The 24078-nt window shown below is 49.0% G+C and overlaps 1 protein-coding gene across 1 annotated transcript in view; it reads left to right on the top strand.

Annotated features, from left to right (window-relative positions):
- AASDHPPT (aminoadipate-semialdehyde dehydrogenase-phosphopantetheinyl transferase) overlaps nt 1–22174 on the top strand; it is a 48864-nt gene extending 26690 nt beyond the window's left edge. Inside the window, exons 3-6 of the mRNA XM_066586273.1 lie at nt 13752–13873; nt 17374–17532; nt 19699–19776; nt 21691–22174. Of these exons, the coding sequence (XP_066442370.1) occupies nt 13752–13873; nt 17374–17532; nt 19699–19776; nt 21691–21846 (515 nt within the window). The 3' untranslated portion in view covers nt 21847–22174. The remainder of the gene's footprint in view (nt 1–13751; nt 13874–17373; nt 17533–19698; nt 19777–21690) is intronic.
- The last annotated feature ends 1904 nt before the right edge of the window (nt 22175–24078 follow it).

The raw sequence follows: 24078 nt of genomic DNA, 5'->3' as shown, positions 1-24078 counted from the left end.
CTTTATGGATTAAAGCTGCAGTCGAGTGGCTATCATTTTGGAAAAGCTTTTGGTATCCAAGTTCAGAAGCAAGATTGGGTGATAGTTACTGCTCTCTAAGGGGTCCTTTCCTAGCTTGGGCAGGACTGTGATGATGTGGGCCTTAGTTTTTAGACTACGGCTTAGGAGCAGCTATATTTTTCTTTTCTTTCTTATGTACTGCTTAGCTTACACATGCATAAAGAGATGCGGAAATGATAATATGAATAGGGTTTCCACAGAATTCCATGGCTGGGTCTTTCAGCTTCCTTGTAGTGTGTTTGTAGTCTTTAAAGGGGTTCTTAAACGAATGTTTTTATGCTTTAACAGCCATTGTTCCCTGGTCTGCCTAATGGACACAGGGAACCCACGTGTGGCTGTTAAAGCATAAAAACAATACTTACCTTGTGTTCTGTTGTTGTTGTCATCAGGGGGGTCATCTCCCAGCATGCTCTCTTCTTCCTCCGAAAAGAGTGCCTCTTTTGCCTCCCTCGCCCCACCACCGTTTTCCTTCTCGTGCCTCTTTTGCCTCCCTCGCCCCACCACCGTTTTCCTTCTCGTGCCTCTTTTGCCTCCCTCGCCCCACCACCCTTCTCCTACATTTGCCTCCCTCGCCCCACCTCCCTTTTCCTTCTTTTAACCTCCCTCGCCCCGCCTCCCTTTTCCTTCTTTTAACCTCCCTCGCCTCCCTTTTCCTTCTTTTGCCTCCCTCGCCCCACCGCCCTTCTCCTACATTTGCCTCCCTCGCCTCACCTCCCTTTTCCTTCTTTTGCCTCCCTCGCCCCACCGCCCTTTTCCTTCTCTTGCCTCCCTCGCCCCGCCTCCCTTTTCCTTCTCTTGCCTCCCTCGCCCCGCCTCCCTTTTCCTTCTCTTGCCTCCCTCGCCCCGCCTCCCTTTTCCTTCTCTTGCCTCCCTCGCCCCGCCTCCCTTTTCCTTCTCTTGCCTCCATCGCCCCGCCTCCCTTTTCCTTCTCTTGCCTCCCTCGCCCCGCCTCCCTTTTCCTTCTCTTGCCTCCCTCGCCCCGCCTCCCTTTTCCTTCTCTTGCCTCCCTCGCCCCGCCTCCCTTTTCCTTCTCTTGCCTCCCTCGCCCCGCCTCCCTTTTCCTTCTCTTGCCTCCCTCGCCCCGCCTCCCTTTTCCTTCTCTTGCCTCCCTCGCCCCGCCTCCCTTTTCCTTCTCTTGCCTCCCTCGCCCCGCCTCCCTTTTCCTTCTCTTGCCTCCCTCGCCCCGCCTCCCTTTTCCTTCTCTTGCCTCCCTCGCCCCGCCTCCCTTTTCCTTCTCTTGCCTCCCTCGCCCCGCCTCCCTTTTCCTTCTCTTGCCTCCCTCGCCCCGCCTCCCTTTTCCTTCTCTTGCCTCCCTCGCCCCGCCTCCCTTTTCCTTCTCTTGCCTCCCTCGCCCCGCCTCCCTTTTCCTTCTCTTGCCTCCCTCGCCCCGCCTCCCTCGCCCCGCCTCCCTTTTCCTTCTCTTGCCTCCCTCGCCCCGCCTCCCTTTTCCTTCTCTTGCCTCCCTCGCCCCGCCTCCCTTTTCCTTCGCTTGCCTCCCTCGCCCCGCCTCCCTTTTCCTTCGCTTGCCTCCCTCGCCCCGCCTCCCTTTTCCTTCGCTTGCCTCCCTCGCCCCGCCTCCCTTTTCCTTCGCTTGCCTCCCTCGCCTCTCCTCCCTTTTCCTTCTTTTGCCTCCCTCGCCCCGCCACCCTTCTCCTATATTTGCCTCCCTCGCCCCGCCTCCCTTTTCCTTCTTTTGCCTCCCTCGCCCCACCTCCCTTTTCCTTCTTTTGCCTCCCTCGCCCCGCCTCCCTTTTCCTTCTTTTGCCTCCCTCGCCCCGCCTCCCTTTTCCTTCTTTTGCCTCCCTCGCCCCGCCTCCCTTTTCCTTCTTTTGCCTCCCTCGCCCCACCTCCCTTTTCCTTCTCTTGCCTCCCTCGCCCCACCTCCCTTTTCCTTCTCTTGCCTCCCTCGCCCCACCTCCCTTTTCCTTCTTTTGCCTCCCTCGCCCCGCCTCCCTTTTCCTTCTTTTGCCTCCCTCGCCCCGCCTCCCTTTTCCTTCTTTTGCCTCCCTCGCCCCGCCTCCCTTTTCCTTCTCTTGCCTCCCTCGCCCCGCCTCCCTTTTCCTTCTCTTGCCTCCCTCGCCCCGCCTCCCTTTTCCTTCTCTTGCCTCCCTCGCCCCGCCTCCCTTTTCCTTCTCTTGCCTCCCTCGCCCCGCCTCCCTTTTCCTTCTCTTGCCTCCCTCGCCCCGCCTCCCTTTTCCTTCTTTTGCCTCCCTCGCCCGCCTCCCTTTTCCTTCTCTTGCCTCCCTCGCCCCACCTCCCTTTTCCTTCTTTTGCCTCCCTCGCCCCACCACCCTTTTCCTTCTTTTGCCTCCCTCGCCCCACCACCCCTCTCCTACATTTGCCTCCCTCGCCCCACTTCCCTTTTCCTTCTTTTGCCTCCCTCGCCCCACTTCCCTTTTCCTTCTTTTGCCTCCCTCGCCCCACCTCCCTTTTCCTTCTTTTGCCTCCCTCGCCCCGCCTCCCTTTTCCTTCTCTTGCCTCCCTCGCCCCGCCTCCCTTTTCCTTTTGCCTCCCTCGCCCCGCCTCCCTTTTCCTTCTCTTGCCTCCCTCGCCCCGCCTCCCTTTTCCTTTTGCCTCCCTCGCCCCGCCTCCCTTTTCCTTTTGCCTCCCTCGCCCCGCCTCCCTTTTCCTTTTGCCTCCCTCGCCCCGCCACCCTTTTCCTTTTGCCTCCCTCGCCCCGCCTCCCTTTTCCTTTTGCCTCCCTCGCCCCGCCTCCCTTTTCCTTTTGCCTCCCTCGCCCCGCCTCCTTTTTCCTTTTGCCTCCCTCGCCCCGCCTCCCTTTTCCTTTTGCCTCCCTCGCCCCGCCTCCCTTTTCCTTCTTTTGCCTCCCTCGCCCCGCCTCCCTTTTCCTTCTTTTGCCTCCCTCGCCCCGCCTCCCTTTTCCTTCTTTTGCCTCCCTCGCCCCGCCTCCCTTTTCCTTCTCTTGCCTCCCTCGCCCCGCCTCCCTTTTCCTTTTGCCTCCCTCGCCCCGCCTCCCTTTTCCTTTTGCCTCCCTCGCCCCGCCTCCCTTTTCCTTCTCTTGCCTCCCTCGCCCCGCCTCCCTTTTCCTTTTGCCTCCCTCGCCCCGCCTCCCTTTTCCTTTTGCCTCCCTCGCCCCGCCTCCCTTTTCCTTTTGCCTCCCTCGCCCCGCCACCCTTTTCCTTTTGCCTCCCTCGCCCCGCCTCCCTTTTCCTTTTGCCTCCCTCGCCCCGCCTCCCTTTTCCTTTTGCCTCCCTCGCCCCGCCTCCTTTTTCCTTTTGCCTCCCTCGCCCCGCCTCCCTTTTCCTTTTGCCTCCCTCGCCCCGCCTCCCTTTTCCTTCTTTTGCCTCCCTCGCCCCGCCTCCCTTTTCCTTCTTTTGCCTCCCTCGCCCCGCCTCCCTTTTCCTTCTTTTGCCTCCCTCGCCCCGCCTCCCTTTTCCTTCTCTTGCCTCCCTCGCCCCGCCTCCCTTTTCCTTTTGCCTCCCTCGCCCCGCCTCCCTTTTCCTTCTTTTGCCTCTCTCGCCCCGCCTCCCTTTTCCTTCTTTTGCCTCTCTCGCCCCGCCTCCCTTTTCCTTCTTTTGCCTCTCTCGCCCCGCCTCCCTTTTCCTTCTTTTGCCTCTCTCGCCCCGCCTCCCTTTTCCTTCTTTTGCCTCTCTCGCCCCGCCTCCCTTTTCCTTCTTTTGCCTCTCTCGCCCCGCCTCCCTTTTCCTTCTCTTGCCTCCCTCGCCCCGCCTCCCTTTTCCTTTTGCCTCCCTCGCCCCGCCTCCCTTTTCCTTCTTTTGCCTCTCTCGCCCCGCCTCCCTTTTCCTTCTTTTGCCTCTCTCGCCCCGCCTCCCTTTTCCTTCTTTTGCCTCTCTCGCCCCGCCTCCCTTTTCCTTCTTTTGCCTCTCTCGCCCCGCCTCCCTTTTCCTTCTTTTGCCTCTCTCGCCCCGCCTCCCTTTTCCTTCTTTTGCCTCTCTCGCCCCGCCTCCCTTTTCCTTCTTTTGCCTCCCTCGCCCCGCTTCCCTTTTCCTTCTTTTGCCTCCCTCGCCCCGCCTCCCTTTTCCTTCTTTTGCCTCCCTCGCCCCGCCTCCCTTTTCCTTCTCTTGCCTCCCTCGCCCCGCCTCCCTTTTCCTTCTCTTGCCTCCCTCGCCCCGCCTCCCTTTTCCTTTTGCCTCCCTCGCCCCGCCTCCCTTTTCCTTCTCTTGCCTCCCTCGCCCCGCCTCCCTTTTCCTTTTGCCTCCCTCGCCCCGCCTCCCTTTTCCTTTTGCCTCCCTCGCCCCGCCTCCCTTTTCCTTTTGCCTCCCTCGCCCCGCCACCCTTTTCCTTTTGCCTCCCTCGCCCCGCCTCCCTTTTCCTTTTGCCTCCCTTTTCCTTCTTTTGCCTCTCTCGCCCCGCCTCCCTTTTCCTTCTTTTGCCTCTCTCGCCCCGCCTCCCTTTTCCTTCTTTTGCCTCTCTCGCCCCGCCTCCCTTTTCCTTCTTTTGCCTCTCTCGCCCCGCCTCCCTTTTCCTTCTTTTGCCTCTCTCGCCCCGCCTCCCTTTTCCTTCTTTTGCCTCTCTCGCCCCGCCTCCCTTTTCCTTCTTTTGCCTCCCTCGCCCCGCTTCCCTTTTCCTTCTTTTGCCTCTCTCGCCCCGCCTCCCTTTTCCTTCTTTTGCCTCTCTCGCCCCGCCTCCCTTTTCCTTCTTTTGCCTCTCTCGCCCCGCCTCCCTTTTCCTTCTTTTGCCTCTCTCGCCCCGCCTCCCTTTTCCTTCCTTTGCCTCCCTCGCCCCGCCTCCTTTTTCTTTCCTTTGCCTCCCTCGCCCCGCCTCCCTTTTCCTTCCTTTGCCTCCCTCGCCCCGCCTCCTTTTTCCTTCCTTTGCCTCCCTCGCCCCGCCTCCTTTTACCTTCTTTTGCCTCCCTCGTCCCGCCTCCTTTTACCTTCTTTTGCCTCCCTCGTCCCGCCTCCTTTTACCTTCTTTTGCCTCCCTCGCCCCGCCTCCTTTTACCTTCTTTTGCCTCCCTCGCCCCGCCTCCTTTTACCTTCTTTTGCCTCCCTCGCCCCGCCAAACTTGTGCTTCACATTGAAACCTAAAAGTAAATTGGTCAATATTCAGGTGCAATGATCAATTTATGAAAATTAACGTCCGGAGAGACTAATTCTTTGTTGAGCCGTCACATCCATAGAGATATATAGAAATGCCATGTCCTGGATAATTTCGTTTTTAGTTTCTTTTTAATAGAGACATTATTACATTTGACAATATCTTTAAGCGTTTCATACTTGTTCTTCCAAGTGTCATCTCTTTCTATGTCCCTCTAGACATCCATTCGACTCTATTTCCTATGTTGCTCTCTGGCATAAGGTGACTGTTCTCATTAGCTTCCCAAGTAGATCATTAGCAGAGCTTCCACAGTATGAGAGTTGCTTTTAGTGGTTCAAAAAAGTCCAATTACTGTAGCACAATATCCAGGTCTCTATGTTGGAGAAACAAGACAGACAGTTAAAGCAAGGATGATGCATCATTGCTAATTAAAGGTAAGAAGACGCATGTACCTGTGGCTAAACACTTCTGTAGGACACCAGATAAACCTTATGAAAGCTCTTCTGTTAAAAGACAGTTTTTAATCCTAAAAAGAGAGGGAAGTCCGAGTACTAATTTCTGAGATTCTTTTACAGCTTGAAGAGGACCAGTCATGTCCTCATGTCACAGTAGTTGGCTACATAAGTCGGCTGCATAGCTTTACATCTGCTGCCTTGCTATCTTATGCTTATACTCGCCCATGCTTCTCTATACCTTCTCTTTTTTGATTTGGTGCAGTAAATGTCTCGAGTGAGCAGTCTTCACCACTCACTGTCAGTCAAGCCTGACATCTCGCAGTGACAGTGAGCAGTGGAGAATACCTGCTTGACACATTTATGGCACCATAAGCCAAATCCAAGAAGAACCGATACAGGGGAATGGCGGTGAGTATAATTACAATGGAGACACGGCTCAAAGCTGTCCAGCAAGCCCGATGACATGGAGACATGACAGGTCCCCTTTAAATATAATTAGTACTGGAGAGTAGGTAATGGGGATATTAGTAACTTACTAATATACAGTCTTTAAGTTCTGCATCATTTACTTTATTTTCTTAGTTATATCGCCGTCTTCCTGAACAGCCTTGCTGCACCCATCAAGAATATGACCACTTATGGAGAGACAGGTCACGTGACCTGGTCTATCGGCGTTTCCTGTTAAAATGCACTGCTCCAGTTTCCTTCCTGGACGAGCAGGAAAGGGGTACAAGTTCAGTGTGTTTTAATGGAATCCTAGATATGAAGAGTTCCTACCATGAATAATTACAACTAGCTAATGTACCCAGCGTTGCCCAGGTTTCTGACGCCCTTAATGCACTGTCTCTGTCTCTCTCTCTTTGAATTCGGTCTTGATGCTGTGCTGGGGTCTCTGCAGCCCTTGATGTCCTTGATCTTTCCTGCTCATTTTGTTCATTGGTTTTGTTGTTCGCTTGACTATCTCGCTCGCAGTAACTTTACTTTCTTTGCTTTTGGCTGGACGTGTCTAATGGGTTTCCATTTTTCCTGAGGCATTTTAGATCCACCACACGTCTAAATTTATTCACCACTCTGAATCACAAAGCATCTTATTTTACCATAGATTCTATGCTTGTGTAGAACTTGTTGACTACTAGACACCTCTGACACAATCGTAGAGATTTTGCCCAGCCAACAGAGTTTGAGGGGGGGCACGTTATTGGAAGTTGAGAAGGTGGGTGGCCGTATCAACGAATTGCCGCTACCTGGGCCGTTCTGACCAGACTGTTAGGGGGTGTTGGGATCGGTGGATGCGTGAGGGCATGCAGGCAAGGCTTCTAAGCTCAGGACATCCTTGACTGATCACCATCCAGAGGCAGGTGGCACCATTATGTCTGTCTAAACCATTTCCAGGCACTTGGCTGAAGAACATTTGATCTCACTGTGCCCTTGACATGTACTGCCTTTGACACTCGCTGCCCGTCAATTCTGTTTGCAGTGGTGTCGTGAGCAACAAAATTGGACTGCTACGGAGTGGAACCGGGTTGTCTTCAGCAACAAATCCGGGTTTAGTTTGGGCACTGACGATGACTGTGTTTGTGACTGGAGACCTGGGGGTGAGCTCTTCGACCCTGCCTTTGCTCTGCCCCCTGCTGGTGTGATGGTCTGGGGGGAGGAGAGGGACAACACATATGACAGTTGGTCATCCCTAGTAGTGGTGCAAGAGACATGTGCAGGACAACCTGTAGCCACATATGTTACCTTTCACATGTATAGGACCATCTGGGATGTCAACTTTGACAGCCTACGAGTTTGCACCTTCTCAGTTACAGCAAATGTGGACCAATATGTTACAGGTTACCATACAGACTCAGTGTATGCCTCCATGCCCGCTTGTAACACAACTTGTATCCAAGCTAGAGGCAGTACAACAGGGTACTAAAGCCTCCAAGTTAGAGGTGGCCTGACAGGGTACTAGAGCCTCCATGGCTGCCAGTATCACAATTTGTATCAAAGCTAGAGGTGGTACAACAGGGTACTAAAGCCTCCAAGCTAGAGGTGGCCCTACAGGGTACTAGAGCCTCCATGGCTGCCCATATGTCATTTTGTATCCAAGCTAGAAGCGGTACAGCAGGGTACTAGAGCCTCTATGCCCACCTGTATCACATCTTGTATTCAAGCGAGGGCGATACAACAGGGTACTAGAGCCTCTATGGCCACCCGTATCACATCTTATATCCAAGCTAGAGGCAGTACAACAGGGTACTAAAGCCTCCTTGTCAGCCTGTATTACATCTTGCATCCAAGCTAGAGGCGGCACAAAAGGGTACTAGAGCCTCCATGTATTCAAAAATCTTGTATTCAAGCTAGAGGTGGCCCAATAGGGTACTAGAGCCTCCATGCCCACCGATATAACATCTTGCATCTAAACTGAAGGCAGCCCAATAGGGTACTAGAGCCTCCATGGCCGCCCGTATCACATCTTGTATCCAAGCTAGAGGTGGTACAACAGGGTACTGGAGCCTCCCTTTAAAGGGTCAGTTTTCTGCAATAAATTTTTTTTTGCTCTGATATTGTAATCACTTTCTTCTAACATCATTACAATCACACAGAGAAAGTGTCATTCCATTCCGACACACTCCTTCTGGGGGATGTATAGTTTATTACAATGTGTGTATGTAGTGGGGAGATGCGTAAGCTTATTATAGAATAGAACAAATTAACCCGTGCAATAGATTTTCTGTTTAATTCATTAACGTCTGTGTGATCTCAGGTATTTCTTTGCAATCTTACTCTTGATCTGCTACAAAATGAACTATTGATCCCACTAATAGGATAAAGCTGCAGGAAGGCTGCAAAAGTTACATTTCAACAAAGTCCTGAACATAAAGGAAAAACCTGCTCCTCTGCCTTTTGCTTAACCCTTTCCAATCCACTGTCTGACCTCTGAAGACATTATAATTTAAGGCTCTACAGCTCTGATGTTGGAAGACATCCGTCGGGGTTCTCTTACTGTATATTGCCAGCCTTTCTGCTGTCGGAGCCTATCCAACATGTCACCTTATGCAGTACTGGCTTTAGCCAGCAGATAGCGCTGTTGTATAACGGCAGAAAAAGAGTAAGCCCCCTAGGAAAACCAGGATACAAATTGGATTGGAAAGGATTAAAAGAAAATGGTCACATGTACGATAATCGAAACAAGTTTTTGTGGACATAGCGGCATATTTCACCATTCTCTCATTTATGGACAGGCTGTTGATGATCTAAAATGTTCTTTCCTACCAGCGGTTCTCATTCTGGGTTCTATGGAAGCCCAGACCTATAATATTGATGACTCCGATCTTTCCTTCACTCCTTGTATTCAATCACTTGGTCTCTCATGTCACCGCACCTCAAAAACATTAGAGACCTCAAAAACACTCATTGTTGCCCTCATCCATTTTTGGCTTTATTGCTGCTACTCACTACTGATTGTCTTCCCCTCAGTAAACTTTCACTTCTCCAATCCATCGTGAATGCAGCAACCAGGCTTATATTTTTGTCTAACCACTACACTGATGCCTCCACCCTGTGCCAGTCACTACACCGATGCCTCCACCCTGTGCCGGTCACTACACCGATGCATCCACCCTGTGCCGGTCACTACACCGATGCCTCCACCCTGTGCCGGTCACTACACCGATGCCTCCACCCTGTGCCGGTCACTACACCGATGCCTCCACCCTGTGCCGGTCACTACACCGATGCCTCCACCCTGTGCCGGTCACTACACCGATGCATCCACCCTGTGCCGGTCACTACACTGATGCCTCCACCCTGTGCCGGTCACTACACCGATGCCTCCACCCTGTGCCAAGAGATGCAAGTAGAAAAAAAAGTCCATTTTCAAAGTTTGTAACCTGGCCTGAGGAAAGTGCCATTCTGGAACTAAATACCTTGCATTTGTGAAAATAAAGTTCCTACACCTGAGACACCGGCTACTGATCCTGTGTCAGAACACCTTGTATCCCCCTTTTTTTTCTTGCATTTCTTCAGTAGTGACAGGAGCTTGTGCTGCTCCCTGGTGGGGTGGCTGCTACTGTAATACAGGTTGTATGGGTGTTGTGTCGCCATACAACTCCTCCCCTAATATTACTTTCAGATTTTTTTTTTAATATAAAGTCCCTACGTACTATGGAGTGCACTTTTCTTTTATTAATACTGATCAATCCTGTGGCACTCACTAAACCGATGCCTCCACTTGTGCTAGTCACTACATGAACAGCACCACCCTGTGCCAGTCACTGCACTTATGCCTCTACCCTGTGCCAGTCACTACACTGGTTTCCTGTCCAGTACAGAATGCATATCTACACATCCCTCTCATCCACAAAGCTCTTTATCGTACCTCCCTATATCTCCTTCCTCATCTCCGTCTACCACCCTACCTGTGCCCTCCGCCCTGCTAAAGACCTTACACTAATGCTGCGTTTAGACGGAACGATTATCGTTCAGAAAATCGTTAAAACGAGCAAAACTGGTTCCGTTTCGGCTCGTTTGCTTCTTGTGCATTTTAAGCACTGATTGTTCAACAATTAAAGGGGTTGTCCCGCGGCAGCAAGTGGGTCTATACACCTCTGTATGGCCATATTAATGCACTTTGTAATGTACATTGTGCATTAATTATGAGCCATACAGAAGTTATCAGAAGTTTTTCACTTACCTGCTCCGTTGCTGGCGTCCTCGTTTCCATGGAGCCGTCTAATTTTCAGCGTCTAATCGCCAAATTAGACGCGCTTGCGCAGTCCGGGTCTTCTTCTTTTCTCAATGGGGCTCCGTGTAGCTCCGCCCCGTCACGTGCCAATTCCAGCCAATCAGGAGGCTGGAATCGGCAATGGACCGCACAGAAGCCCTGCGGTCCACCGAGGGAGAAGATCCCGGCGGCCATCTTCAGCAGGTAAGTAAGAAGTCACCGGAGCGCGGGGATTCAGGTAAGCGCTGTGCGGTGTTCTTTTTTAACCCCTGCATCGGGGTTGTCTCGCGCCGAACGGGGGGGGGGTTGAAAAAAAAAAAAACCCCGTTTCGGCGCGGGACAACCCCTTTAATGAACGAGGAATACGCGATTCTCAGCAAGAATCGTACAGTCTGCATAAGCTGACTAGAGATGAGCAAGCACGCTCTGTTAAGGCAGTTACTCAAGCGAGCATCGCTCTTCTCGAGTAACTGCATACTGGTCCGAGCAGATTCGGGGGGGGAAGGAGAGAGATCTCCTTCTCACCCCCGCCCCCCCCCCCCCCCCCCAATCTGCTTGGACCAGTATGCAGTTACTTGAGAAGAGCGATTCTCGCTCGAGTAACTGCCTTACCTGAGCGTGCTCACTCATCTCTAAAGCCGACTGAACGCGGACCAGCTGGTGAAGAGGATACTAACTCGATCGCTCGGGCAAACCAGAATCGTGAGATTCTCGGCCCACGTGAAAGAGGTCGATTTCTCGTTGAAACGAGCCAAAGATGTCCGAGTTTTCTCGGGCAGCCCAATTATACAGGCAGATACATTATTGCTCATTCAAACGGTCACTGTTCACATTTGCTGTAAAAGTGAACGATCGGCATTTAAACCAAACGACTAGTGAACGAACCAACAAAGACTGAATGATAAGTGAATAATTTATCATTCGTCATTCGACTGTTGGCTCCGTTTACACTTAACGATTATTGTTCATTTTCACTCGTTTAAACAATAATCTTTCCGCGTAACAGGACTTCAAATTTTTCCTTAACCTGAACCTCCCATCTTTAAGATTTCTCCATAGCGGCACCAGTTATCTGGAATGCGCTACCCCAGACAATCAGGTTTTACGAGTACCCTAAGACACATCTTATTAGGGACACCTATTACATTCCCTAATGTAATTCTTCTTTGTCTCCCCCTATTCTACCTGACCGCTTGATCCCTTGTATATCCTGTGTAATATCGAACAGGTCCTGATTAGAGATGAGCGAGCACCAAAATGCTCGAGTGCTCGTTACTCGAGTCGAACTTTCAGTGATGCTCGAGAGTTCGTTTCGAGTAACGAACCCCATTGGTGTCAATGGGCGACTCGAGCATTTTTGTATATGACTGGTGCTCCGCTAAGGTTTTCATTTGTGAAAATCTTAGCAAATCACCAAAGTCATGTAAAAAACACAGAAATGGATAGGGCAGGCGAGGAGCAACATGCAGGGCTGCATTTCGGGCTCCGAGGTCGCACTATTAAGCCACAATAGTGGCAAGAGTGAGACCCCCCCCCGTCAGCATAACGATCGTTCTCCTCTGCCACAGCTGTAACAGCTGTGGCAGAGAAGAACGATGTTAGCCCATTGAATTCAATGGGCTGCCGGCGAGCGCGGGATGAATTTTCGGGAAGGGCTTAAAAATATAAGCCCTTACCTGAAAATCATCCTAAAATGTGTAAAAATAAAAAAATAAAAATTATGTCAGCATTAAGATCGTTCTCCTCTGCCACAGCTGTAACAGCTGTGGCAGAGAAGAACGATGTTAGCCCATTGAATTCAATGGAGCCGGCTCCATTGAAAGCAATGGGCTGCCAGCGAGCGCGGGATGAATTTTCGGGAAGGGCTTAAAAATATAAGCCCTTACCTGAAAAAGAAAGATTTTAGTGTAAAAAAGAATAAAAATGCAGGCATTCTCTTCAATGGAGCCGCTGCTGCTGCCGGGGACTCCATTGAAGACAATGGTCCGCTGGCACACCTGAATTCTTTTTCAGGGAAGGGCTTTACATATAAGCCATTCCCTGGAAATGAATTAAAAGTGATTTAAAAAACAAAAAAAATAGATACTCATCTCCCTTCAGCTGCAGGGGCACAGCCAGGTCTTCTCCTGCTGTCCCCTGCACTGTGGTGCTGAACTGCTGTCATTCAGCTGAGAGCTGCGCTGCACCAATCAGAGGCAGCATTCACTCACCCATTCATGAATTCATGAATGGGTTTGAGTGAGATCTGCCTCTGATTGGTCAGGCTGTGACCAATCAGAGGCAGCTCATTCAGCAGGCGGGGATCTTAAATCCCCGGCTGCTGAATACTACAGAGAGCAGTTCAGGAGAACTGCCAGCTGGCCGCAGCTGAACTCCGTCTGCCGGGACCAGGTGAGTATATATATATATTTTTTTTACACATTTCTGGATGAATTGCAGGGAAGGGCTTATATATTTAAGCCCTTCCCGAAAATTCATTGTGCGATCGCCGGCAGCCCATTGCTTTCAATGGAGCCGGCTGTATTGCCGACTCCATTGAATTCAATGGGCTAACATCGTTCTGCCGGGACAAGGTGAGTATATATATTTTTTTACTTTTTACACATTTTAGGATGAGTGTCAGGTAAGGGCTTATATTTTTAAGCCCTTCCCGAAAATTCATCCCGCGCTAGCCAGCAGCCCATTGCTTTCAATGGAGCCGGCTGTATTGCCGGCTCCATTGAATTCAATGGGCTAACATCGTTCTGCCGGGACAAGGTGAGTATATATTTTTTTTTATTTTTACACATTTCTGGATGAATTGCAGGGAAGGGCTTATATATTTAAGCCCTTCCCGACAATTCATCCTGTGCTCGCCGGCAGCCCATTGCTTTCAATGGAGCCGGCTGTATTGCCGGCTCCATTGAATTCAATGGTCAGTGCTCGTTTAATCGAGACGAGCACCGCGTGGTGCTCGTCTCTAGTAACGAGCATCTCGAGCACCCTAATACTCGAACGAGCATCAAGCTCGGACGAGTATGCTCGCTCATCTCTAGTCCTGATAATTAAAAGTGGTATTGATCCAGGGATGATTCCGATTGCCAGACTGGAGTTAGGAAGGAATTTTTTTCCCTTAAATCCAAAAAATTAGCTTCTACCTCATTGGGGTTTTTTTTCCTTCCTCTGGATCAACATTGGGGGTTAATAAGCTAAACTGGACATAGGTCTTATTTTCGACCTTACATTCTGTGTTACTTGCACGTTTATTACTTTTCCGCATAGAGCGATGCGTTCTCTGACATTCCAGCTCTGAGCCAGGATATCCAGGTGCAGCGATCACAGAATGAAGCTCCCACTACAGAGTAATTGATATAAATGATGGGGCTGCAGCTCTGCGGTAAATCTTCAGCTTGATTCTCCCATTTTCCGAGCCGCAGTTTATTACGACAAGGTCACATTTGCTTGTTAAAAGCGAGACGTATAATATTTAGTTCAGACCATTTAAATTTATGTTTGCCATTTTTCAGGCAGCGGCTCAACAGAAGAGTTCTTTCGTATCATGCACCGCCAGTTCACGCAACGAGAGTGGCACTCTATCAAGAGTATGGGAAGTGACTGGGCGCAGCTCGACATGTTCTACAGGCACTGGGTAAATCACTGCTGGCAAGTAATGGCTGCATGATAGAAACTAATGACGGCGTGGACTGTAGAGCTTTGCTATGCATTTTACAAGCGACTGATGGAAGTTTAGAAGACGCTTTTCAGTGTAATTTCCAGTTGTTTATGTAGTGCCAACATATTTTGTAACACGGTACGTATGTTACAGTCTCTAATGTTCGGATCTTAAAGGGGTTTTCCAGCGAATTTCAAATTGCTTCATAGTCACTCTTTACTTCCTGGCTGCTTCTGCCCAGGACCTGTGACTGCTGCAGCCAATCATTGGCCACAGCAGTAACCTTCTATAGCCAGTGATTGGATGCAATAGTCACATGTCCTGGGCAGAAGCAGCCAGGAAGCACAGCGTGGCTATGAAGCAATAATAAGTGGTGGGAAAGCTCCTTTAATATAACAAACAGTCCAGGTTGTTTTACAAAAAGTCAATTAATTGCCCAGTTGTTGGAAGGTAATAACTCTATGACTCAATCTGCTATGTCTCAACAAGTTGGATATTGAATTATAGGGTAGCTACCTTTAAATAGGTGGCACTATGGAGGATTACCCCTCTTTTTTGTGTAGTTTTTTTGCCAGGAAGCACTGAATGGCCTATAATATTCCCTACACCAGTCGTCCCCAACTAGTGGCTCAAGACCCTCTTGCTGTATAGCCCACCATGGGAGTCCTGAGTTATGAGCATATTTACTGACATTATTGCAGGCATATCCTAAGAGCAATTTCGGATGGCATAATACTATTGTCACACTGAGATATTTATGAGCAGAGATTTGGAATTTAACAATTTCTTATTCTTCACATGGGCTACCTGACAACTTTGGTCGCTACATGTGTCGCGTGGCCGCAACTCGTACTATAGCTCAGCTATATTACATGAAATGATTGCGACTCTCAAGACTGTTACCCTACAATCATATGAAGTCCGTCCGGTTTGGATTACTTGTGATTGTCGGGTCATGGCTGCGGCAACTTGTGAGTTACAACTTAATTTCCTTTACATTAGGATGCGATATAGCAGGGCTATAGTACAATCTATGACTGCTCAACCGGTGTAGGGGCCAGGGTCGCCATGTAGTCCTAGCCTAAAATTTTTTGAGTTGACTTTGGCTTCTGACCATCACTGAAAGTTGAAGGTTCTCCCAGGTGACAAAATGTTGGGTGCCTCTGCTCTACACCCTTGTGGCGCTCTCCAATAGTAAATGCAGTGGTCTATCTAGGAAGGAAGCTGTTCACATGATGCATACGGTATACATTACTAGGTTTTCTAATTTTTCTTAAAGTGAAATTCCAGTCAAAAATGAGCTGTCCACGACCACCTTGTGAGGATTGTGCGCTCCCTGTATTCACTGTTGCAATATGGTTTCTACATTGTAGCAGTTTGTGGTTGTTCTCTCCATGACTTCTTCACTCCAATACCCTGAAATGCCACAATTCTATTTTACCTTTCCTCCTGGCCACAAACGTCAGGCCCACACAGTTAGGAGATGTCCACAAGGCATCGGAACAATTAACCATGGATTTTGCTGTGATTCTGTAGCAAAATCTGCAGCGGATTCACCGGACTTCACCATGTATATTTAAAGGAATTTTCTGGTACTGAACTATAAGATCAGTGGAAGTGAATTAGTGGGAGACTTCTGACACCACTGCCGAGCAGCTGCTTGCAGGAGCCATGGCATTTAAGTGTGACATAACAAAATGTGGCCTTTGTGCAGCTTAGTCCCTTTCACCTGCAATACCAGGTAACACCACTACAAAATGTACATCGCTGTCCCTCGTATTCAGTAGAGAGGCTACAGTGCTCACCCGAATGCCGCAGCCTCTGCAAATAGCTGATTGGTGGGGTTCAACTTCCAGCACCCAAACCAACTGAAAGTAGCTGCCTTTTCCGCCTGTGTTCCTCTGCAGAAATCTCTCCCCATATAGAAAAGAGAGCCCTCAGTGGAAACGGCACTACAATTGACGTGTCGCGGATTTGAATTCTGTACCGCTTGTCACTTTCCACGTGGCAAGTCAGCAGAGTGGGAACGAGATTTTTGCAAATCTTGTTCACTTTGCTGCTTAGTCTCGGGCTTAAGAATCCATGCGTTTTTTCCGTTCAGAAAGTCCGCAGGGAAATTCCTCGCCAATTCCGTCCTGTGTCAACCAGCTTTAAGGAGCAAAATCGTGGTGAAAATCTGCAGTATCTTTGCAATGTAATGCTGTGGTTTTAAAATAGTTTTTCTGCATGGATTTTTTTCCCTCTACTTGGGGATATATCTTTTATGACTCTATCCATGCTGTCCAATGCTGCAGATTTGCAATGAGGGATCGATACCTCAAATCTGTATTCACCCTTAGGCTGGGGTCACATGGGACGGAAATCTCACGGAAGGACCGCACCGAAAAAAACGCGAGTTTTCTGCAGGATAAGCACAGCTTCAAAACCCATGGTCTTTAGCTGCAGGTTTTGGAGCGGTTTTGCCGCATGCATTTCCGCTGCGGCCATCTCTCCCCACAGAAGGGAGGCCACTGTGGAAATGAAAAAAAAATAGACATGCTGCGTCTTTATTTTCCGCACTGCATGTCCATTTCCACGTGGCTTGGCTGCAACGGATCGGCCGCAGCGTGTGGATGAGATTTTTGCAAAATCTTGTCCACTTTACTGGCTAATCCCAGGATTAGGAGCCGCAGGCGGAATTACCGTGCCGACATTCCGTGGCAATTCCGCACCGTGTGGACCCAGCCTTAGGCTCCACCTGGGTCAGGATAGAACCGTCCTAATAGACTAATAAAAATATAATTCAATACAGCAAAAAAAATCGATTTACAACTTTCTAATGGGCAGTTGTCAAACCCCGTCATCACCGATTGCCACCCTACAAGAGTTCTGCAAAACCTTGGGCTTCCCTTGACTGCAGTCATAGGGTTGATAGCTGCCAAACGCTGCAAGTGCTGCTCGGTGTGACGCATGTACTGTAGTGACGGAGTACAGCAGCTGAAGGTATATTGATACACACAAGTTAGTATCATGTAAGTCCCTTTCCTCAGCTTTCGCCTTTGTGAAATGGCCAACCATCAGCCTACGGACGAGCAGGCGCTCCTTCACCGGTTGAAGCCTATAAACGCTCCGTCAGAACTGATGGTAGTAACGATTGTCCCCATACTACAGGTAATCTGTCTAAATTTGCTGCCTGTGTAAAACAACCCCATTGGTAGCAGTGGTGTTGGGTAACAAGCATGCGTTCCTCACTTTGGGGAGCAGAGTTTTGTAACCATACTTTTTTGTACTTCAGCTGACGCTCCACTTGCTTTTACACTTTGCTGACATACGGTAACTACATGCATTATTCACGCCGGGAGTTTAAACATTTATAAGGTTGAATGCACAGACACGATGGGATTTTGATATGATGGGAACTATGGTAAATAATGCATCGAGTTTAGTTACAACTACAAAACTCTATCTTGGCAGAATATGTGTGTTTATGGTTTCAGGCGCTGAAGGAAAGTTTTATAAAAGCCATAGGAGTCGGCCTCGGCTTTAACCTGCAAAGAATTGAATTTGAGGTGTTGCCCTTACACATGGAGCCGGGGAAAGTTTACACACAGACGAAAATGTTGCTGGATGAGGAAGTTGAAAATTGGTCCTTTGAGGTAAGCGTACATGTCGTTTGAATAGCGTACATCTAGTTTGAATTGCCCCTCATCAGTGTGCAGCACTGATAAGGGGCAATCGACCCGAAGGAGCCGTCTGTGCATGCTTATTCTGGATTGGGCTTACAATTCCCTGTCATTGTTAGGCTTGCTTAAAAAGTCTGACATTGACTTGCAGGAATGCTACCTTCCGATGGGTGGCACTGTAGAGGTATTTTCCATCTTCTCATTTGCATATTTCCCAGAGGAGCATGGGGGGCCTTTTCAGAGGTTATATATCTGTGACACAGTTGCAAAAAAAGTTAGTGAACCCTTTGTAATTTTCTGCAACTGACGAGATATTGGTTGATGTAATAAGACATTGAAATAAAGCACACAAGAAAAAAAATCAACAATTGGTTGAGAAGATTATTTGTGTTTTGGAATGGCCTCGCCAGAATCCTAGTTTTGGCACTCTCAAGCTGCTAAAGAGGGCTGTGCATACAAGGCATCCCAGAAATAATGATGAATTGAAACATATACACAGGGAGGAACTGACTAAAATTCCTCCTCAACATTATACAAATCTTATTTGCAGCTATAGGAAATGTTTGGTGGGGGCGATAACTGCCAAAGGGGATCTACAGGTTATTAAATTGTTCATTTACATTCTCTCCCTCCACTGCAATTCTTGTTTTTTCAGTGTTCCTAATACAAGACATGAATGGTGCAATTTGTATGTCTCCTAAATGTTAAACAAAAAAAACCCTAAAGTTTTTCAAATGTGCACCCAGAATAAAGTAAACAGATGGAAATATATATCTTAGCGAACATTTGTACCGTATGTTTGCACATATTTGAGATATTACAGTTGAAAATGTGAAAAAATAACATTTTTTCCACAGTTTTCCCAATTTTGGCACTTTTAATATTCACAAATTCTATCGCTCTATTCTTACCACCTAAATGAAGTACAATATGTGGCGAAAAACAATGTCAGAATCACTTGGATATGAAAACCTTTACGGCGTTATTCTATGTTAAGTGACACATGTCAGATTTCCAAAATGTGGCTCAGTCACTAACGTGTTAAGTCAGTAATTGCAAAATAGAAAACATATAATACATGTATAATATAAATATGATATTAACTTGACATTTAACAAGTTATGATAACTGAACCACAACATGCTATAGTGCTGTAGGCACCAGTCATGATAACAATTGCTGCGTCTGTAGATTACAAAACCAAAGTAATCTTGGGAGTAGAGCAATAGTGTGACCATGCCTAATATTGAGATTTAAAGGAGATGTCCCGAGGCAGCAAGTGGGGTTATACACTTCTGTATGGCCATAATAATGCACTTTGTAATATACATTGTGCATTAATTATGAGCCATACAGAAGTTATAAAAAGTTTTATACTTACCTGCTCCGTTGCTAGCGTCCTCGTCTCCATGGTGCCGACTAATTTTCGGCCTCCGATGGCCAAATTAGCCGCGCTTGCGCAGTCCGGGTCTTCTGTAGTCTTCTATGGAGCCGCTCGTGCCAGAGAGCGGCTCCGTGTAGCTCCGCCCCGTCACGTGCCGATTCCAGCCAATCAGGAGGCTGGAATCGGCAGTGGACCGCACAGAAGAGCTGCGGTCCACGAAGGCAGAGGATCCCGGCGGCCATCTTCAGCAGGTGAGTATGAAGACGCCGGACCGCCGGGATTCAGGTAAGCGCTGTGCGGGTGGGTTTTTTAACCCCTGCATCGGGGTTGTCTCGCGCCGAACGGGGGGGGGGGTTTAAAAAAAAAAAACCCGTTTCGGCGCGGGACATCTCCTTTAAGCTACATAGAGTAAATCGCTGGTGTCCCCTAAGTGCTGGAAGTACAGAAAAAAAGTGCAAAACCTATTGGTTGCAGTTCATCAAAGACATGCAGGGAACTAACAGAACGTTGGTGAAGCCGGGTGGTGGAAGCATCACGTTGTCAGGACCGTTCTTTGCTCCTGACCCTGGAGGGTAAAACAAAAGAAGGCAAAACAAGGAAGTCTTTGAGGAAATCCTTCTGCAGTCTTCATGAGAATTGGAACTCTAACAACCCTCCGGAGTGTCTAGACGTCTAGATGTCTAAATGACAGCTTGTGGCTGGAGAGCCGTCATACAATGTCTGTATTTAAGTATAGTCTGGCTTATGTTTTGCAGGAAATGCTCCTGGATGAAAAGCATCATGTGGCTGTCGCTTTGGGGGGCACAGACACCAATAAACCCTCCAAATTACAAGTAATTTCCTTTATAATGCTTTCTTGTGTATTTTAATGTCCTGGGCAATGAATTAATAACAGTAGACCTAGCACAGATGCTTTCCGGGCATCTAGTCCTGTGCTTCAGCAAGGTGCCCGCCCATCCCTCTTTTCTCGTACTTGCTGATCATATGGGGGTTCGGTCACTCAGGCAGGTAGCCCTTCACTTCAGCATTGTGCCTGACCACTCAGAGATCACAAAAGGAGCTGGAGTACAGCAGGGCCAAGCAGTATACTTATATTCGCAACACAGACCCCAGATATAAATGCCACCCTACAGTTAAGCACTGATGAAGCACGGAAAGGGTAGGCTCCGATAGGAGACAAGCTGCCGCGTCTCTTTCTGGCTCCTTCTGGCTTTGTCTGTATTCTGCCAGGTTGTTAGAAACTTTGGACTTTCCTGGCTAAAAAGTGGGAAAACTGCAACAGCAATCTGGTTGTGTAGTCCACTGTACCCCCTATAACAGCAGGCTTGTTGTGTAGTCCAGAGTACCCCCTGTAACAGCAGCTGGCTAGGTAGCCCAGAGCGCCTCCCGTGACAGCAGGCTGGCTGTGTAGTCCGGAGCGCCCCCTATGACAGCAGGCTGGCTGTGTAGTCCGGAGCGCCCCCTATGACAGCAGGCTGGCTGTGTAGTCCGGAGCGCCCGATATGACAGCAGGCTGGCTGTGTAGTCCGGAGCGCCCGATATGACAGCAGGCTGGCTGTGTAGTCCGGAGCGCCCGATATGACAACAGGCTGGCTGTGTAGTCTGGAGCGCCCGATATGACAGCAGGCTGGCTGCGTATTCCGAAGTGCCCCCCATGACAGCAGGCTGGCTGCGTAGTCCGGAGCGCCCCCCATGACAGCAGGCTGGCTGCGTAGTCCGGAGCGCCCCCCCATGACAGCAGGCTGGCTGCGTAGACCGGAGCGCCCCCCATGACAGCAGGCTGGCTGCGTAGTCCGGAGCGCCCCCTATGACAGCAGGCTGGCTGCGTAGTCCGGAGCGCCCCCTATGACAGCAGGCTGGCTGCGTAGTCCGGAGCGCCCCCTATGACAGCAGGCTGGCTGCGTAGTCCGGAGCGCCCCCTATGACAGCAGGCTGGCTGCGTAGTCCGGAGCGCCCCCTATGACAGCAGGCTGGCTGCGTAGTCCGGAGCGCCCCCTATGACAGCAGGCTGGCTGCGTAGTCCGGAGCGCCCCCTATGACAGCAGGCTGGCTGCGTAGTCCGGAGCGCCCCCTATGACAGCAGGCTGGCTGCGTAGTCCGGAGCGCCCCCTATGACAGCAGGCTGGCTGCGTAGTCCGGAGCGCCCCCCAAGACAGCAGGCTGGCTGCGTAGTCCGGAGCGCCCCCCAAGACAGCAGGCTGGCTGCGTAGTCCGGAGCGCCCCCCAAGACAGCAGGCTGGCTGCGTAGTCCGGAGCGCCCCCCAAGACAGCAGGCTGGCTGCGTAGTCCGGAGCGACCAGACTGCTACCATGGGTGGGGGCTCCTGACTATAAAGCCATAATACTATTATAGAGATTGTCTGCTATTAGAGCAGACTAGATATGTAGCTTGGAGTGCCCCCTATAGATGGATGACTGAATTATATTCTTGGTATCAATAAGGACTACAACTCTTTGCTATGTTTTTTTTAAGTAAGCTGCAGACTTCTGCTCTTTTAAGTGAGATCTTTACTTTCCTCACCATCTCTTCGCAGCACTTTGCTAGCTTGATAAAAGTTAAACACTAGATGGAAGTCTGATGCCATCAGAGGGGGTGGCGGATTTATTTCTGAAGTGAAAATTGACTGCATTCGTTCTTCGGGTCATACGTTAAATCGCCAGCATCTCTGCTCAGTCCCCTACCCATCCATGTAAGCGTGAAATCGCGTTCTGTGTAATGTCATTGATTTCTGTCTCTTTAATCTCCAGAATGGAACTTTGTTCACACTTCTCACCTACGAAGATCTCGTGGCATCTGCTGTTCCAATTACACCCGAGGATCCGGATTACTGGGATAACTTTTACTCCAAACCGGAAATCCCACAACGACAGAGTTCTACAGCGAAGACTGAAACTATTACCTGAATCCACAGCCATTCAGAGTTTTAGGATTATCCAGACATTTCTAGAAGAGCTCACAGCTGCTCAGGGATGGCATATGAACAGCTCCGAGACCTGCTGCAGACGAAGAAAAAATCCTAGAATATTCCTTCCTGGAAACGTTGAGCAAAGGATGTTGTGACTTAGTGCCATAGAGAGGACAAAATTAATTCTGCACAACTGAGACAATAACTGTGCCAAGTAGCATTAGCATTGTGTTTTATAGGAACTAAAGGTGGTTGTGCGAAGAGTGCACCCTCTGTTCATATGCCGTATTACCATTATATAAATATCATAAAGCGGGTTCCACTGAGCAAGAGTCGTTTCTGTTTTGAAGGGCGTTCTGCCATCCTCGTTATTAGAGGACAGCCTTATATTATATTCGAGGACAGACAGGGCATCCTGCCACAAAGACTGGGAACGACGAATGATGTGTTGTTTTCATGGCGCTCAAGTTCAACACATCGTGGATGGGGTTGACAGATTACTGGACGGGCTGGTGAGGATCCAGCGGTCATTGTGCACATTTGCACCAATGACAAAATTAGAGGTCAATGGAGGACCCTCAAAAACGATTTCAAGAACCTAGGATCTAAGCTCAGGGTGAGGACCCCCAAGGTAGTTTTCTAGGAAATACTACCTGTACCACGTGCCACACCAGAAAGTCAGCTGGATATTAGGGAGGTAAACCAGTGGCTCCAGAGTTGGTGTAGGAAGAAGGGGTTTGGGTTCTTGGAGAACTGGACTGACTTTGCTGTCGGCTTGAGGCTCTACAGTAGGGATGGGTTGCATCTCAATGGCGAGGGTGCAGCTGTGCTAGGGGAGAAGATGGCTAAAAGGTTGGAGGAGTGTTTAAACTAGGGACTGGGGAAGGTCAAAAAGAGTAATAGGGTGGAAGACAATGACCTGGGACGAAGTAATGGGAATAGGGATCGAGCAGGGGTGGGGTTAGTACAGTCAAAACTGATAGAACAGCTAATAGAACCATAAGTAGCATAATGAAGATAAAGAACAACAACCACAATATAAATTGTATGGCAACAAATGCAAGAAGTCCGATCATTAAAGTGGGTGAGCTTGAAGCGAGAATGTTACGATGTTATGAGTGAAAATTACAATATAGTAGGAATAACTGAAACATGGATTGATAAGTGCGATTGGGTGGTGAATTTACAGGGTTACAATCTCTTCAGAAGAGACCTGAAAGGGGACGAAGGATATGTCTGTATGTTAAATCCTGCTTAATGCCGAGACTACGGGAGGATATAGGGGCAGGAGATGAAGACGTGGAATCTCTGTTGGTAGAAATACAGGGAGGAAAAAATAACTAACAAAATCCTGATAGGAGTCTTCTATAGGCCACCCCAAATAACAGAAGAAATTGAAAACTTATTAATAAGGCAAATAAAAAATGGTGTCAAACCACAGTGAAGTAATTATTATGGGAGAATTTAATTATCCAGATATAATATTGGAAGATGAAACCTGCAAATCTCACAGGGGTGATAAGTTCTTGAGAACAATTAAAGATAACTACCTTACCCAACTTGTACAGAAGCCAGAAGCCAACTAGAGGGAGGGCCATCCTGGACTTATTAACTAAGAAACCGGACAGAATCACTGGGGTGCAGGTGCAGGGACTCTTGGGAAATAGTGACCACAATATAATTAATTTCCAGCTGTCATTTAATAAGAGAGAGCAAAAATAATTATAACCCTAAACTATTCTTCAATTATATAAATGGTAAAAGGATTTGCACTGAAAGCCTTGGACCTTTAACAAAAAATGCAGGAGAAACCATAGAAGATGGGGGGGGCGGGGGGGGGGGGGCAAATCTATTAAATTCTTTTTTTCTCAAGTGTATTCACGAAGGTAAAAGAAATGTCACACGAGATGCAGGGAAATAACCCCCCCCCCCCCATCCCGCTAAATATCACCTGCCTAACGTAGGAAGAAGTGCAGAGCCGATTAAAATCGACAACTCACCAAGCCCAGATAGAATAAACCCAAGGGTCTTAACCCTTTCCAATCCAATGTCGGGCCTGCCCCGACATCATAATTTCCCTCCACAGCTCCGATGTCGGGGCAGGCCCGACACTGCAGTGCAGGAGTGCATCTGCACCCAGTCGTCAGACACATCGGGTGCAGATACACTCCTGCACTGGTCCTCATTGAGGATCCCCGAGGAGAAGGCAGAAAGGGTTTTTAACCCTTTC

Source organism: Eleutherodactylus coqui, chromosome 1 (genome assembly GCF_035609145.1).
Source record: "Eleutherodactylus coqui strain aEleCoq1 chromosome 1, aEleCoq1.hap1, whole genome shotgun sequence".
Classification (NCBI taxonomy): domain Eukaryota; kingdom Metazoa; phylum Chordata; class Amphibia; order Anura; family Eleutherodactylidae; genus Eleutherodactylus; species Eleutherodactylus coqui.
Note: the sequence above shows the minus strand (reverse complement) of the source record. Positions and strands in the feature narration are given on the sequence as shown.